Consider the following 18053-nt stretch of genomic DNA (forward strand, 5'->3'; position numbering starts at 1 on the left):
GTTAGAACAATATCATTGAATTATCCATTTTCTTCATTTTCTAAATTAATCTCCAAAGATTATTTGCTATACAGATATGTTGTTGTTCAGTAGTAGTGAATAGTAGGATGTAAAGAGTATTTGAAAGTTAACAATACTTTCAGAATTACCTGCGAGGGCGTGCCTATTCCAGCGCTGTGACTGACGACCTTTGGTATTTCCTGACAGAGGTAAGTTTTGGCTTCCTTTGATTGATGGATGGATGGATGGAGAGAGAGAGAGAGAGAGAGAGAGAGAGATACTGCTGTGTTTAGTTGTGTAATAAGACCATCGTAAATCCTTATTTCTCTTCCCGATGATTTATCAATATTAGGCGACAATTACCCGTCACGCATGTTGGTGAACCACCACAGAGATCTTTCCCGGATACACCGCGAGCCAACGAGATGTATGTGATGTACATGAGTGTGACGCACATCCAGTAACATACACCTTGCTGATGAGTTGTGTATCTGACTTCAACAATAGGGCGGATGTCGAGAACAATAAGAAGAACAAAAAACAGGCGTGGTGTAACTTGTACTCGAGCGTGACGTGACGTGTAAGCAAGATGATCCGCGTCTGGATCTTTTGTTATCGACATCCGCTGTGAGTCATGCCCACATTTCTAGAAAAAATTGTACACATAGCTTACGAAAAAAGAATAAGGATGAATTGATTCTTTGTACAAAAGAAACGACAAAATCGTGAAAACAGTAAATCCACTAGAAGTTGCAAGAGGCAATTTGTCACTTCTCCCAAAATTGGAAACTTCAAAAGAGGGGTTTTACAGGGGAGACAAACATTTTATGAAGGTTTTACTTGGGTTAACTCTATCACCTATAGGAACATTCTCAGTCTTATCGCTCATTTGTGTCGGGGTATTAATATTCGTCCATGCATTAGAAAACAATAATAATGTGTTATATAACACCATATCCAAAGAGTATCTCATCTCCAGGCAATATAATCAGTGAAATGGATGATGTCGACGCTGTAAAAAAATCCGAGTTTTGTTTTAGTACATGTACCTGCCTAAACTCTCTATCGCCCAGCGGTGTTTTGCGAATGTTTTCTCAGTGATAAATATTTATCTTCGGTTGGAACTCGTGTTAGTATTAATTATGTTCCTCTGACAGTGCGCGAATACGTAATATTGAAAGATTGGCGTCTGTGTTATTGTGTCAAAGACATAAACATGTGGTTTTACACGGAAGTGAGGAAGTGATCGGTTACCCCGCATTCCATTTGGAAACAGACCCACAAAGAGTGTTTGAAGTGATCTTAAGGAAATGTTGATTTTGAGGTTTCCTGCATTTTACCCTTGAAGTTGAAATATATTCATAATGGAATAAACTTAACTGTTTTTATCTCGAAACGGCGTGTTAGATAATCTGCTCATAATCCTAGGTGTTGATTCTGGTAATCGACGGGTGTTTTTTATGGTACAAAAAACTTTTCTCTTTTGCTAAATTGCACTTTATGTTAAGGTGCTTAACAGTTCTGTTTATTTCGGGAACATTCGTTTATTCAATACAAAAAGCATTTTACTTCATCAAAGTCGTTTAAAAATCAATCAGTTTGGTAAATAAACAGAAGGTTACCAACGGTGATGCAACATTTATGACCAGGCACCTTTTGGCGCCTTTTATTGGAAATAATAAAACTCGCGTGTATTTTTCAATGATTTGAAGTGAGTGTGTGCTTTTTTGCGTTAATTTCGGCCTGCGCAATATGGCATATAGCATGACTATATCATAACAAAGTCTGTGTGTGTGTGTGAGAGAGAGAGAGAGAGAGAGAGAGAGAGAGAGAGAATGTAGGTTATACAAAAGTACCGTAATCACTCATGTTTTGCTACTTCTCAACAAGTTCCTATATGTATACAAGGGGTAATGATGGCATAGTGCGCACCTGCACTACTGCTACTGTTTATTTTGTACAAGTACTTATCATATACCTATCACATACACTTGAAATATGTCATGTTTCATTTACGGTAAACCACAACACGTCAAAAACCCACTCTTATCACGCAATAATCTGGGCGAATTCTGCTGCCTGTAAAAATATACATATACAAATATACGCACAGATCATAAATAAAGTGCGGTCATCTTTAAGTTACTGTGAATATAAATGGCTTACTAGAAAGGCCACTTATAAATGTATCACTTCACAAGCTATGTATGTCTGATTGAATAGAAGAGGATAAAGACACTAAGTTAAGACGCCGAGCTGGACTCATAGACAAAGTGTCCTAATAATATCCACCGTCTTAAAAGGAAGTCCCACCGCTGCCACCATAAGTGCTGTTGGGAATAGCAAAACTGAGTTCATAAATATTGCAAGTGGTCGGAGTATACGTGGTCAAAGTATACACTTACGTATCATGCAAACACCAAGATCATCTCACCATGGCTTTCAGAATTCTCTTCTTTTTTGGCCTCCTATGTATCCTTAAGCATTCTACTCAGCTCCTGGTGTTGCTCAATGCATAGCTTTCAAACATACCCGGTCTGGTTTTTCTCTTTGAGGGTTTTATTTTGATTCAGCGCTTAATAGAATGAAACAATGCAGATTATTCATGTATACTTCTGTGTCTATCTGAACACACGTCGCAAATGATCTGTTGAGTCTGTTAAGATAAACTTTTGGTTGGGAGTTCTAACTGAGTTTTTCTCTGTATTTATAAATGTATTTATGCTCGTGTACATTATCACAGTGAACGATTGTGTTGAATTTTAAAATAAGCTTTACTACGGTTCAGCACAAAATACCCGTCAAAATTGGGAATTGCCAAAGCGGACGATTTTTTGTGTGCCATCCCCCACCCCACCCCACCCTGCATCTTCGAAAAAAGCCGCTCTAAAATATAGTGTTAACGTGCTCAAGCGAGTAGCACACAACTTAAATGGCCTCTTTTATATAACAGGTGAAATAAATTTATTTAAAAATACGCTGAGATTTGCCGAAAAATTCCGTAAATATGACAAATTTCGAAAGATAACTAGAATTATTTAAGGAATCGGAAAACCGAAAGATTAGGGAGATTATTTTCTAAAACAACAGGAGCGCAAGGGAGCAAATGTGGTCAAATGTGCAGATTCATCTCAAACAATTGTGTGGTGGGGTGTATGCCAGATGACACCAAATCCACAGCCGCAGGTTGAGAAAAGAGCGTGGGGTACATGTTGCAGGCCAAAAATACTCGCAAACAGGTTATTTGCTCCGTCTGCAGTATTTATCTAGATGTTGATTAAGTAAATGAAAAAGACTTAAGGTGAACTGGAAGAACGGAAAAGCTAACACTTTTAACTTTTTTAAATCCCCCCCTCCCGTCCAACCCCGCCAGAATCTCAAGGCAAATCCCCCCCCCCCCTCGGTTTACTCAACAAACACAGAACGTTATTATAACGTTACCATAACGTTAGTTATATTAACGTTATGGCAACGTTATAATAACATTTTTGTTTGTTTGTTTGTTTGTTTGTTTGCTCGGTAGATCCCTGATATACGTATCATGAGTGGAAGATGGGGCACATTGTGTCATGCCACAGGTTGGGGATAATCTGTAATATAGTAGGTATAAATACGTCATTTCTGAGGTTGCTTTGACGTCATTACGATATCTTAACACCACAGCACCGATTTGACTGTTTAAACGACGTTGTGCGACTGTTGGCACAATTCCAAAATTGTTTTATTCTTTCCTTGATTTAACAAATGTAGTAACATTTTACCTTCCTGTTAGACACAGCAGTCATCTACCGTGGGGACTCCATGTGCTATGGCGGAACTTTAAAAGCATGCAGTGCCTTTTTTTTCTTGCAACTGCTGTAAATTGCATGTACTTTTATACGATACGCAGATGGTAACGCACCATGCAAAGCGAGTGTAATAGAACCGTTTGGGCTTTTAAAAGACATTGTTCAATAGTTCTGCTGGTGAGTTGACAAAAAACTGCTAAATTATAGATGTGGTTAAGATGAAGTTGATGGATAAGGGCTAACTCTCATCGGAGATAGAGAGACTAATTAACAGCTATGGGAAAATGGCGTGTCGGCAGGCAATGATAGCTAAGAAAACGGTCATTACTTAACTGTAATTAATAGGAAAATCAAACCATGAATTGAGACAATATCCATTTTCAATAAAAATCGTTCTAATTTAACAAATCAGATTTCACTTCTTTGTTCCGAAGTCACAGTTTCAATGCAATATCTACAAAGCTTATTCAAAACTTATTTGAGCTATATGATTATCAAAAACGTGCGCACAGTTATATTGAGTTTTATAAAAAAAACTAGAATCGATGGCAGAAATTGCTCCCCAGGACGCTCTTGAAAAGACCTTCGCGTTGATACAGCGCCAAATAGACTAATCTAAGGCAGAAATAAACATAACTACCTCAATTTAATTTTTTGCCTGATAGATAGACATTTAAGTTACTTGGAGTTTCAATTTCAAACACCTGAACACAGAACAAGTTACATTAACCTTAACGGCAACCAAGAGAGTAATATGTAAAAGCCCAGAGAAAAACGTGTAATGCAAGTTTGATGCAGACTGTCCGTGATACATCTACAGGCTTATATTCTCTGAGCCAGAATGACGCTAGTTCTATAAAATGTATTATAGTAAATCAAAGAGAGCACCATTTGTATTAGATGTTGAGAGGGAAAGGGTTAGCGAAGATGAGAACATTTCTACAATGTATTACGGAATTTGTGTAATATATTATGCTTGTGATGATTAATGCAATGTCATGGTGACGCAGTGTAAATGTCGCATGTTTCGAGTATAATGGGGGGGGGGGGAGCGTTATTTTTAGAATGGCGCTTACAATATCATTGACCAGTTTTATACAAGTGCATTTAGTGTTCCGATATAAGAATTAATCCGGACTGTGTCCAAGTGTTGGGCGTGGCGGGCGTTAACGAATCGTGAGATCTACACTGAGCTGTCTATATGCGATGCTGGTGCGAAGTATTGTTTTGTACAATCCCCACACACAAGAAAACAAGAAGAAAAAATTAAAGATCTCTGGAGTCCGTATCATAGTCCATGCAATCAATTAGCAGCGGGCGATCTAGTCTCTCAGGAAAATGCTTTTGTTTTTGCAGATGGTAAAACTTCAGGCTTTCCAGCCATCGATAGGACAGATTAGGCGCATTAGGTGTATCATATTTTCTGTTCCCTAGATTGAAATCTCCGTCTTTTCTTTTTCCTTGAGTCTATGATGTTGTCACTGTATCTTAAAACGACGGCAGGAATCTGTGAATGCATTGGATTCCATTTAAACTGACGTCGATACTCATCTTAAAAATCACTGATTATTCTTGAAGATAAATGTTAAGCCATCATCGCTAATGCTCTCATTTTCGGGAACTGACATCGAGAAAATCTTTTCATGATTAAAATCTATGTGGTGTTTGTATTCATTATCTAGCATCCAAAATTTAGAAACTTCATTCGACATCACGGCGCCGTATTGGGCAATTGACGGCTTAATCACATGCCATTTTCACCAACATAACCGGCATTTGGACTCTAGTCAATGTTTCTAATGACATAATGATCAATAGTGTTTAGTTTCACTGTCTTAAGAAGCCTTTAAATTTCACTTGGCCTTACTTCATCTGGGGCGCTATTTATTACGTCAAAATGCCACGTCTTAACACATTCTGTGCAATTTCGGCCCGCACCAACTGAAATATCGTTTTTTGGCTTTATTCTAAAGTCTGTACCCGACAATTTTATTGAGCATTTTTCTTTCTTGTCCAAATCGTTTTTTTTACATCACATTTTTACATTTTATCTTGGGATGCTTCTAACATTTTGTGTGTTTTGTTTTATTCTAAGTATTCTAAACATTCCATGCATCTCAATTTAAATGAATTGTCCTGAAAATCGCGGTTGTTAGATCTTAGTTACAGAGAAAGCTGTGGTATCATCATTCCAAGTTTTCTTATCTTAAAAGACTGGAGAGACTAAAGACATTTACAAAAAGCTGAAGGATCTGTTCTAGTGATTTTTTTAGCTAGGAATTTATTATTTCTTTTTGAATAACCTGTCCTTGTGTCTAAAATGCATTTATCATCATCTTTATGTCTTTATGCATTAAACCTAATGTCCGATTAACAAAATTGTATTTTTGCGCGAAGTGAACACATAATTAACTCATCTAACATCGCCCTAGTAAAGTGAGGAAAATCTCTATTACTCATTCTTGGTGTGGTGGAGTTAAATATATTCCACAAAAACGTTAATTTCTAGAAAGAGGTAAATTAAGACAGAAAAACACGTTACATTTCTATATGCCAAAATGCCGCGAAAGGTGCCTTTAAAAGCAATAACCTGACTGAAAGTTATCCCAGTGTTTCTAGCCTTGAGCGCATTTCGTCACATATTCCACCTCAGCATCTGTATATCAGATGAACTTACATCATTTTTTTTCCTGCCAACATTTTTACTGTCCTAAAGTGTGGCAGTTTCTTGCATTCCGGCCGTGCCTGTGGCTAAAACATAAGGTTCCGATATTCATTTAATCCGAAGTCATGGAAAGTGGGCTGTTTTTTCGCTGTTGTACTTTGACTGTTTGATCTTTCCTTAGTACTCGATATCAAAGTGAGAAGAACCTCTTGTAATTGGCCATGTGAAATCCTTAAAGACAGTCGAACAAATTAAGAGAAGAAATCAATAATATATGTACTATTAATTCTATTTCATAGAGAAAGAAAAAAGTACTCATTAAAAAGCGTCTTTATTGATGCACTTTCGGGATTTCACTTGGTAAGGATAGACATCATTACCATACCACAGTAAAGACAGTTTGCCTCATTATCCATGTTACTTTTTAGATAATTGGTGTTCGCTCTGGGCATTGCAAATCGAAGATAACAAAAATGCATATTTGTGAGGAAATAACAAAAATGGTCTTCGTAGCTAGGGTAACCCAATTTCACACCTACCAGCAGATAAAAACAAAAACAGCAATATACACGAGCAAGTTAAAGGTGTTCTCAGCGAGTTATAAGCAATGATGGCGATAGAATCTCTACTGGTTACACCTTCAGGTGGAGTTATCGCCTTCTGGATCATAACAAGTTTTGCTCTATTCGGTTCTCTTATATTGAAAAAAGCTCTGATATTTCATAACTTCATCACGATAACGCACATTAAATAATGCTTTCGAGGGGCTTCCTAAAGCTGAATGTCTTGTACCCTGTAAGATATCTATGAACGTGGCGCTGATACACTCAGCTTGCGACTGCTCGCGGAGAACATTATTTGACCAACTCTCACTAATACATATTTATGTAACATAAGAAAAATTTCAATATCTAAAGTAAGTTATCACTGATGTATGGATTTGACTATCGAATATTGTCAAATTCCCAATTTTCAAAGGGGTGAGAGTGAGTCAGAATTCATTTCCGGGCGTTTAGGCACGGTGTAGTATGGGCATACTGGTGGAAGTCGTGTTGAGAACAGGGAGCGAGTGATGTCATTTCCAGCCAACATTGCTGCACTATTTTGCCAGGCAAAATTAATTGCTACCATTGTCAAAGCGATTTGTGAATTGAACGTTCCGACGCAGATAAAAAATCAATACATCCAAAACAGGAAAAACACAATATAATGGTACCATGAATCCAGAAGAATAGCGGCAATTTCAGGAGGGAATACAACATAGGCAGAAAAACCCTCTCCAGACAATTTTCATTTTGTAAACGATATGGAAGTGCTGTCAAAGCATGCTGAAGCTAATGTCGGCTCAAAACTGAATTTTATGTCTTTTTCTCAGAAAATTCCTAGCACTGTGAGCAACAAATTATATCATTCTCCAATGGATTTAGAATTGGCTAATAATCTATAAGACGACCGCGGTGTAAAGCAATAACACTAAAACCTTTTTACAGAAAGGTTTAATTTATATTTGTGTTTAATATCCCAAGCTTTACAATTTACCAATTATTCATTTTATTCCAGCAAGCTAAAAGAGACGGTCAGGATGTCGACGTCAAATCAATAATGGGCAGCTGGACGAAACAGGAAGGCTATCCGGTAGTTACGATAACACGTGACTACGAACGTGGAATTGCGAGAGCTCAGCAAAAAAGGTTTACATTGAACAACTACACGGCAGAGCCTAGTTTTAATGGGTAGGCAAACACGATTTTATGCATGATCCCTTTGAGGTACATGTGTGGACAGCCACTTTTCGCTCTTTTTTTTTTAGAAAAGAAGCCGTTGTTGCTCTCCATTTCCCCAGAAAAACCAAAGTAATCAAATGAAACAGTATGAAAACATTACTTTAAGATGTTTCCCATCGTTTAGAATATTTGAAAACCTCTTTGTTGCATTTCTAGTGATTCTAAACATGCTGAAGTAAGCATTAGGCCCGAAAACAAGGGAAACATTATTTGATTAGCTAATGTCGCTGAAGACATTCCATAGCATTGGAGGCGATGAACTCCCATAAATCCCACCAATTTGTAATACACGCAATTTTTTTGGAGAAGACGATGGTACTATCTTTAGTAGGCAATAGGCTTTGCATAGCTGTCAGTGGCGTTGCCATTGACTCAGTTCCAAACCAATGCCTAACGTTTTCATTGACTCATTGGACGACTGCCAATAATCCTGTTATTGACGGGCTTTTATTTTAATGTCGAATGTCATCTTCATGATATATCGTACAGATTTATTAACAAAATGATTTTCTCTCGGGATAAGGTGCCGTCGACAAGCAGTATTATTGAGTATTTGCCAAATGTTGGGGATGGAGTTAAACCGCAATATAATGCCGGTAATAGTCAGGCAAACTCCCATTTGAATGCAGTAAATGCACCGATTTATTTGATTTGTGCTAGGCTTAAGTTTGAGAAGAAGATAATTGTGTTCTTTAAGTCACTTATCAGCAAAACAGTGTTTGCTTCCGATGAGAAATGAAAGTGCTTTTTTTTTTAAAGTGGAAGTCTTGCTAATGTTTATTAAAAAATTCTCCCGTGGCTGTTAGACTCGACTAATTTTGATTTCAGACAAAGAAAAACAACTGATAAATCATCAAATTTGATTTCACACGGACTCCACGTTAGAGTTTAAAAACAACGAATGCTAAATTGAATCTCAACTCAATTAATAACCTTTTATCTCACAAATCTCTCAGAAACTGGGAAGTAAGAAAGAAAATAACAAATGAATAGCGCCTTTTAATTCAAACATGAAATGGCGACTAGTGATGGCATGGCCAGCTAGACGAATGATATAAATAAAAATGTTTAGAAGGGTGTCACATTTTAAAACGAGTTCAACGAAAACAATTATTTATTATGAAATATTCATCATCACGCTGAAGAGTCTTTCAATTTTTTACTCATGGTATCCATTTTCAGGAATCGATGGTACGTCCCATTGACTTTACTCAGTGTGTCCAAGGAAGGAAAACACGACACTCACTTTATTTGGATGAAGCTGGAAGATGGTTAGTTAAAACGGTCAATTCACACGAAAAATGCATGAGATTAAGGTGGGACTGCAGGTTGGAGTTTTTATCTTTAATTAAAGGCCTTAGCTTTTATCCTCTTGCATTCATTTATTGTATTTTCAAAACATGTAATAATGCTTGAGACACAGCTCCAAGTTCAGTGACGTAATATTGGGATTTTGGGGGCAAAAACATCATTTTCGGTTTCCTGATTTTCTCAGGCACCTAGACAGCTAAAAACATGCTTTGAATGGTATTATAACACTTGAACAAAGTACTACAAAAGGAGTTCGGGGATTTTTCATTCAAGACTTACTGTTGATTTTCTCTATAGAAACGTGATTTTCAGCCTTATTCGAGTACAGTCCCACCTTAAAAAGGTGTTCTGTTTTTGGTCTGATAGATTAAATTGTTTTGATATGTGTTTTGCCTGTGTGATCAGACACTGGTTGACTTCAGTGTCAAACTGAAAATATGAATTTCAAACTTTGCGACAATCTTTTGTGTGTGTGTTTAGTTCTTCAGATGACCTTGGATTTATGGAAGTGAGTGCGGAATTTTAGTATTTGACCTATCGATCGTTTGTCTCCGTCTTGAGTTAAGACGAGGTTATTTTCACGTCGGCTAATATGTATGCATTAAAGATCACTGCTTATTGCATGCACCAATGCATTTTCAGTTAAAAACAAAGACTGGTTCCAGCCTTTCATTTTTACTTCAACATACTTTAGAGAATTCTATGTACACATACGTAGAAAGTATAGTTCACATAAACTCTGAAGGTTAACATCTATTTTACGATAATCTTATATACAAATTCTTACATCTAGATCTAGATTACGGTCATATAATGTAAAAACTCGTTTATATACAACTTATTACATCAAACACTGAACTGGTAAAACAACACCGCACTTCTTTAATATCGAACAAAAAGGAGCAATGTTTAAAACGTGGGTGAAACATACATGTACGCCTATGAATGCTCGCATTCAGGAATAGTTGAAAACATTTCACGGACGTCGTGTTTGGAGTAAAAGAAATTGCGACGGATGTTTGAAAATCCTTGAGACTCCCTGGTATTCCTACCAACAGCGGGTCTTAGAATGACATCCACATAGAAAAAACAGGTATCCTATAAACGGACTCACCGGTATATGATATCGGAGAGTTTGTATCATTTTATGATACATAAATCTGATATTTCTCTAGTTACCCAAAAGGGGCCTACTTGACAACGTTTGTTTGATATAAGTGTCATAACTATTTGAACGTATCTAATATGATCCCATATATCATGCCGTAATCGCCATGCAAAGTTATTATTCGATGAGCACTTCAGCAGCTCAAACCACTCGTGCTACGTGTACTTGCTGAGTGCTCTACCTCTAACATGTCCATCCGAAGCCCAATATAGTACTGGGAGCTTTTCCTTCTCTCCTTACTTGACCCACGCTGCATTAGCTGCTTCAGGCCGTCTCGGAACATATGTCCCGTCAAAGTATACATATAAAAATTAATACAGTTATTCACTTTGCTGATTATGAAGAGAATTTCTCGTACTTCCGGGTCTTTGGATAGCGTTACGTCATTGGCCGACAACCACTCATACGCCATGATGACGTCATTGACGTGTAACGGCCAGTTTAGCAGCACAAACATGAGTGCGGTCGCCAGTAGGAGGACGTCCGTCTGGTGCTTTATGGCTGTGCTCCTCATGGACCGCTCGATGTTTCTGTGTTGGTGAAGTTTGTAAATGATTAAGATGCTGATGGTCAGCACGCTCAGGGAGACCAAATTATGAAAGCTGCAGTAGGTTGTGAAAATGATCACTTTCAGTTTGGGCACATTGCCGGGGAAGAACGTTTGACATTCCTCAATAGCGAAAATCCTAACAGCCGTCAACATGGCAATCACCACGGTTATCACGAGGACGTTGCGTAATGCCCTCCTCTGCGTACAGAGATGGCGTATTCTCAGAGGATTGGTGATCAAAAAGAACCGTTCTATCGTCAACAAGAATATTATCCCCATCTCGACATAATTCATAATATCATTCAACCATAAAATCGAGATTTTTAACACACACTGTGTCACTGGGTGGAAATCCCTAAACGGCAGGCACCCAAGAGAGAGCAGTATTAAGATCATTTGGTCAACAGTGGCCAGGCACGTCAAGTAGACGAAGAGGGGTTTGTTTCGAAGCTCTGGGGTCTGCAGGATCACGGCCCCTGTCAGAATGTTCCCTATTGATCCCACGCACGTCAAGGAATACATGGCGTTGCACCAACAGGGAGAACCATATGCAAGGCAGTAGTTGGCCGTCACGTTGGTGCCCGTCGGTTCCATTTCCATGCTAGAACTGAGAGAATTCATGGTCAGAAGATCAAAGCATACAATTTATATTATCGTACAAAAAAGACGAACTGTCCTTCACAGGGCAAGATATTGCTGTTGGCCGCGCAAAAAAAATCCCTTTCTGAAACTAAAATTATTATGGAATATAATGCTAATGACGGGGTATTCAATGGTTTGTCATTTGAGCCTCCTGAAGTAGACAATCATATTACAATCATATCAGTTACACTTTACAACTGAACATTTTGTTTCATATTGAGTACAGTACATAATGTTGCGCACCACTGGCATAATATCTCATGGCTAGACGTGTTCATCTCAAATGGCTAGATGGCTTATCGGCGCTCTGTATTAGATTTATTTGAATTATTATTAGTACAGATTAAATGTGCGATTCGAACTACCGAAACTGTGTTGTTTTGCAATCACGTTGTTAGTGAAGACGTAATCTTTTTTATTTGTTTAAACGATAATTTTTTTAATAAACATGGCAACCTATGAGGCGAAGTTTAAAAAGATTACGTATTTTAAGGATTAGAATACTGATAGATATCAATAATCAAAATAAATTTGCCATTTTAATTTTTTTAAGTAATTAAAAACCACCGACAATTTTCACTTTGAAATTAAGTTACATATAAATTTTTTCGGGCCGGATACACATGAATAGTTGTCATATACATAGGAACAAAAACGTTGCAAATACATGTTATATTTGTTTGGATTTCAGCAACCTCTTTTACTAAATGTTATCACGCCAACGTCTGTATTGTCATGTTTTTTTTTTTTTTTTCTTTTTTTTTTTTACGTTTTACCTTCAAACCCCAATAACTGCATAATGAAGTGGTTTGACAAGAGTTAGAGAGTCATTTCAGTTAATGTCTGGGTAAACACTACACTCCTCATTTTGATCAACATGATATGCCTTTTTTTCACCCGTGCTCTTACGTAAAACGAATAGAAATAAAAAAAACATTGGATTCAATACGGTATATACGGTTAGTCAATGAGTTGCAATTTTTCTTTGGCATGATCAATAAATATGACACACTGGATCGTCGACACTGATTATAATTTAAAGCCGTGTTGGATAATTTTATCATGGGTGTGGTATTTAATTTGGTTTGTCGGCTCTGTGGTCGAGCAGATAACATCCCAATGCTTGGTAACGCCTCTTAGTGGTATAAATCTCTATAGCTATTTATTAATTTTTCCAAAATGCCACGAAATACTAGACCAAGTAAGGTTGTATTGAGAGAGGAAATTGTCTTAATGAGACTTGTTGTAAATTCTTGGAAAACACAAGAGGGGGGAGGAGACAGGCGTAATAAGTGTTAGGAAATTCCTGTCGATGACATAAACTCTCAAAAACAAGGCGTTTTGAAAATATTTTTAAATGTCAATTTAGAAAAAAGTTATGACTAGTTGGTTTTCCATGTCAGCACATTTAACGGGCTATAAAACAAAGTGTAAAAAGCACCCAACACAGGAATATTAGGTTTTAATGGCGGAAGCATGTGACGGTTCATATAAATTGGTAAATTACATTGTTATTTAAAGGGTAAATCTCCTTTCTGATTCCCCATTTGGAAAATTGAATCGCAAGCTTCCTTTGAAAGCAAGCATAGTTAATTAGGACGTAACATTGAAGCAGATAAATTAAGCCAGTATAAGCTTAATTTGCTGAAAGATTCCACAGATGCACGTGAAAAAAGTGAACTTTTTCAGTGAGCTTTTTTCAATGAATAACTTGTTAATTCAATTGGAAATCGACACATTCAGACGCAGTGCTCGTTGCTATAAAATATGGCTTCCTCTGCAATGACCTTAAAAACAACGTTGCTTTTATTTTTTATCTTTTTTTTTTATCCATTTTTGCCATTCTTACAAATAATCATCAATATGGTGGTTGTTAATCGTTTATTATGCGTTTTTACAAAATCTTATTCTGTTTTTAACTTGGAAGCTTACCTTTCTGTTTGAGTTTTGCTATTTTAACAGGTTTTCTATGGAATGGGACTCCTTGAGCTATTTGGCATAACTTACAGATCTAGAATCCATAGGCGTAGTTTTTATCGTTGATCACATAAAACAGAATCATCACACCTAAAAACCCAACATGTGGATTCTCCTACTGTGTAAACGGTGCCTCTCGCTTGGTCTGCACACAGGCCTGTTCACAATTTCTGAAACCACACAGAAGCTGAACAGAATGTCTGTTATCTTTTTCGTTCCAATGTCTTGCACCTTGTTTTCCACGCTCCGTGCCAAGCCCGATCCACAATGTTTTAATTTATGTAAATCACTCGAGCGAAGCACAGCTTCATGCTCGTCTTTAACCGGCGCCAAGGTAACTGCAGCGTGAAGCTCCAATCTGGCTCCGAATCAAATCTTAATGAAAAATCGATGGTTGCTCCAATTAATTTGCTTTTTTATATTTACTTTTCCCCGAATGATCTCAGCCGTACGTCAGCTAAGCCAAATCACGAATGGTGAATGCTACAGGACAGTAACTGTTCCACTAACTTTGGGGTTAATATCATGTGGCGCGAATGTCCACCAAATTAAGTTGTCAGGACATCAAGAATTCTCCCCAACTCCCGTGGTACTACTGGCCCTGAAGATTATTGGAATAATAACTGAATTGGCGATTGGACGCAGTGAGTGCTCATCTTCTCCAGGCGTTTTTTTTTTCCTGTGACAGTCACCTGTCATACGTACGATTGTACGAAAATGGCCACCTGTTCTTCGTTTTCATTTCTAAAAACCCTTATTTGTGTCATTTCTAGGAAAATATATCCTTTAAGTGGCCTTAGCCCTCTAAATCTGATTAATCAGTATATTGTGAAGTGTTTTCTCTGGCCTAAATGGAAAGTTTCAGGGTAAACATCGCACTGCGATTTTAGAACAGGTGCGACAACGTGTGTATCGCTACGTACTGTGGAGCCTATATCTATTAGCATGGACCAAAATTTGAAACAAATCCAAATGCACAACTGCCCAGTTTCCCTTTCTTGTACTCATTCGTGTACCACATACCAGCTCAGCTTTGTTGTTATGATATTTTAGACTCTTTGGTTTGTCCTCTCTGTATGCTGTATAATGACGATATCCTTTTCATAGGGTCCTCCATTCACTTAACACTTTAAAAATTAAGCTGAAGAGGATGGTATTATTCCAGAATCTGGCACGGAGTGGTAGGTCTCCTGGCGCTGTTGAATGGGTTAACACGAGAGATAGATTCCTCTCCTCTAGGGCATGGTACAATATCCCGACTCTCTGATCGCACACTTACTATGCTATCGCTTTTGGAGAATTTCATTCCAGGATAGATTTTGCTTTCATGGGAATTCAGATTGGAATTGGATTGAGGCGTAACAACGTAAGGTGCCGACTCCACTCCTTCTGAGAATAGAAAACGTCTTAATTCACAGATACATATGACGGAAAAGAAGCACTTTGGATGATCACTTTTATCTGTATTTCGGTCAATGGCAATGACTAGTTGAACAAATCCCGTCTTTCTAGTTCAAAGTGTGAATACTGTCCAATTTCAGTGTTGACAGCTATAGGCACTTGAGCGATCTTCTTTGTATTCGGCAAAATGAGAAGAAACGTGTATACTTTTTTTTTTTGCTACGGGGTTCAACACAAAATTTGCGCAAAGCACCAGTCGCGCTTAATTCACTTTCAAATTGCCGTGTTTTAATTAATAACCATCTTAATGAGCCAAATTTGAACCATGAAAAAATTCATTAACATATTCTTTAGAATCTTAATTGTGCTATTAAAAAGAAAAGTATACACCCAATGATTTAATCAACCCAATTAATACCATGAATCAGTAGAAAGGTATTCGTTACTTAATTTAGTTTATCGGTCTGTAGTTAGTCTAAATATCCCTAGTGGAAGATATAGCATCGCACAAGACAAATGGTTCTAGTTTAAACCATTACATTTGTACCATTTGGGTTGCATCAATTTCCACGATAATGAATTGCATTAAAGTGAAAAGACGTATCCTTTCCGCAGCTTCTACTGTAACTAACTCAGTCCGATGGGGTGAGGACCCGAGAAACGCGCAGCCCTTTCGTTCCCAGTACTGTTATCTAAGTCAAAGATGCGAGCGTCTCACCCCTATCCTAACGTTATTTTACCGCCTGTTACCTCAAATAGATAAATGCTTTATTCCCATAAATGTAATACTTGTAAAAAGGACATTGCTTTTGTGTGTCGTCTAACTGTTAAGGTCATATAGGGACACTTCCTAAAGTATACTTAATTGGATGTATTATTAAAATGTCGTGAGTGAGTGTCCAATATCCTTTCCAAATGACAGCGATATGGTTCGAAGAAGCCAATTATATAGCATAACTAATTTTATGCGCTTAATTGGTTTTTGGTTTTAATTTATAAGGCCTGCAGGGAATGATAACGCCAATACGCTTAATGAAGTGCTCTGACGAAGTATTTTCTGAATAAAGCCCATCCAGTTTAAAGAAGCCCAAAGATCAATATTTATTTTAATTCCAATACCAAATGCATTCTTCCCCCTTATACCCTGCGTTATCATTACTCATATTAAAATAGGGAATCTACCAGTCAGAATTTCTCGGCAAAGTGTACCCGTTTAATTTATTTAAAATGAGCATCGCTCAAAAATGAACAATGCATTTGATGCATTTTGCAAACAAAGAGATGTTTGTCGCATTTGCTTCTGCTATTTTACACGATTCAGATTTGATTTGTGCTTCAAATAGAAAACAATTGGAAACAAAAGTAGTCAATTTGCGTAATGCCCACTGTGGCGCCCACCACTTTCAGGTACTTACTTCGCAGCTGTCATGATGTGTCATACCACGGCTACCTTTCCTTCCTGGACATGGTACACGGCAGGTGTGGTGACACAGGTCGGGAAAGCCAGCGTGTAGCTTCCGGTCGCATCCAGGTTCCTTTGTTTAAAAAATTGAGAAAGTACACTTCAAATCTGTGCTTCGATGTTTTTATAGCGCAGGTAAAACAGTACATCAATTGTACCACTGGTGTGTATATCTTACAATTCACCTGCGATGAAATGCTGTTTACTTGTGCATAAAACTTGTTAATGCGCTGTACACTGCGCCCCTTGTTTCACTAATTGAAGATGGCACGGCGCACCTGATGGGATCGGAAGGTGAGTGCTGTAGTGTGTGTTGCCAGCGGGGATGCACCAGTCACTATGCTCACTGTGCCTCAGCTCAATCAGGAGCACTCGCGAGGCCAAGAGAGAGTAAATGTCTACTGCCAGCAAAAACAATTCGGGGGGATTTCTCACCTGAGCCAGTTCAAGGCTGGCCTATGGAAGTATTGTAGTGCCAATCGATCAATGCCCAGACGTTTTGGTTGTCTCACTCGCTCTTGTGATAAATGACGAGAACGCTGTTTGTTTTTTGTTGTTTTTTTATGTTGAACACATGTTCGTCAAGCTGCATATAATCTGATACTACATATACCAGATGTATACCAAAATGTGTAACACGAACACGTGTAACATTCCTGTAACACGTGTAAAGGAGCACCTAATACGACTTTTAGTATTCCAATGGTAAGACTTATGTATAGGATCACAGATCTTTTGGTGTTTTATTAGGGTAAGGGTTAGGCGCTCCGTTATATCATCAGATTTAAGCTTTAGTTAGCTTAACCTTTTCAAGCCAAACGAATTTGGTACCCGTCCTGTTGATTGGGCGTAAACGCCATGACACGTCTGGCGGATACTGACACCGAAATTATAATTATGAACAATCTAGCAATTTTATCAAATCTCCGTGTAATAGAAGTAAAGTGGACTGCTTTCGATACTCATGATTTCGATATCATGAGCGGTCAATGTCCTAGTGACGTCAGGCGGATTGTATATAAAGTCATCAGACTATACAGTCAATTAACAAAATGATTGTAGTGTACGAGAGACTCGCATACAGTCGACTGTAAGGAAACGTGTCTTTGAATTTTAATTTATAATTCTCTATTATTATTTTTAATATACTTTACACGCTAGCGATCCTGAATCTGGTCTACCTATTTTACTTGAAAACTTAACAAAACATGTTAATCTGAGCTTACATCAATCTCTCTACACAGGTGCTTTACCAGGAATCAGTCGTTACTGCTTTGTATAGAAGTTAAATTAGAAATCGATTTT

At 37.7% G+C, this 18053-nt stretch overlaps 2 protein-coding genes across 8 annotated transcripts in view; one reads left to right on the forward strand and one right to left on the reverse strand.

Moving 5' to 3' along the window:
- LOC106166268 (thyrotropin-releasing hormone-degrading ectoenzyme) overlaps window positions 1-18053 on the forward strand; it is a 42207-nt gene that overhangs the window by 15032 nt on the left and 9122 nt on the right. For all 5 annotated transcript variants that reach the window (XM_087018303.1, XM_087018301.1, XM_087018300.1 and 2 more), the window contains 3 exons: window positions 144-209; window positions 8014-8186; window positions 9420-9508. In XM_087018303.1, the coding sequence (XP_086874429.1) occupies window positions 144-209; window positions 8014-8186; window positions 9420-9508 (328 nt within the window). The remainder of the gene's footprint in view (window positions 1-143; window positions 210-8013; window positions 8187-9419; window positions 9509-18053) is intronic.
- LOC106166277 (uncharacterized) lies at window positions 10208-17350 on the reverse strand. 3 transcript variants are annotated; one of them, XM_013544780.2, is made up of 2 exons: window positions 16702-17350; window positions 10208-11873 (listed from the first exon to the last, which is right to left on the reverse strand). In XM_013544780.2, the coding sequence occupies exons 1-2, from the start codon at window positions 16713-16715 to the stop codon at window positions 10850-10852; spliced, it is 1038 nt and encodes a 345-aa protein (XP_013400234.1). In that variant the 5' UTR covers window positions 16716-17350; the 3' UTR covers window positions 10208-10849. The 3 variants fall into 3 exon arrangements, with proteins under 3 accessions (XP_013400234.1, XP_013400236.1, XP_013400235.1); XM_013544782.2 differs by lacking the exon at window positions 16702-17350 and adding an exon at window positions 13916-15450; XM_013544781.2 differs by lacking the exon at window positions 16702-17350 and adding an exon at window positions 13841-15449.

The sequence above is a fragment of the Lingula anatina genome, chromosome 7, assembly GCF_051362555.1.
Source record: "Lingula anatina isolate TDL-2025a chromosome 7, LinAna3.0, whole genome shotgun sequence".
In the NCBI taxonomy this organism is placed as follows: domain Eukaryota; kingdom Metazoa; phylum Brachiopoda; class Lingulata; order Lingulida; family Lingulidae; genus Lingula; species Lingula anatina.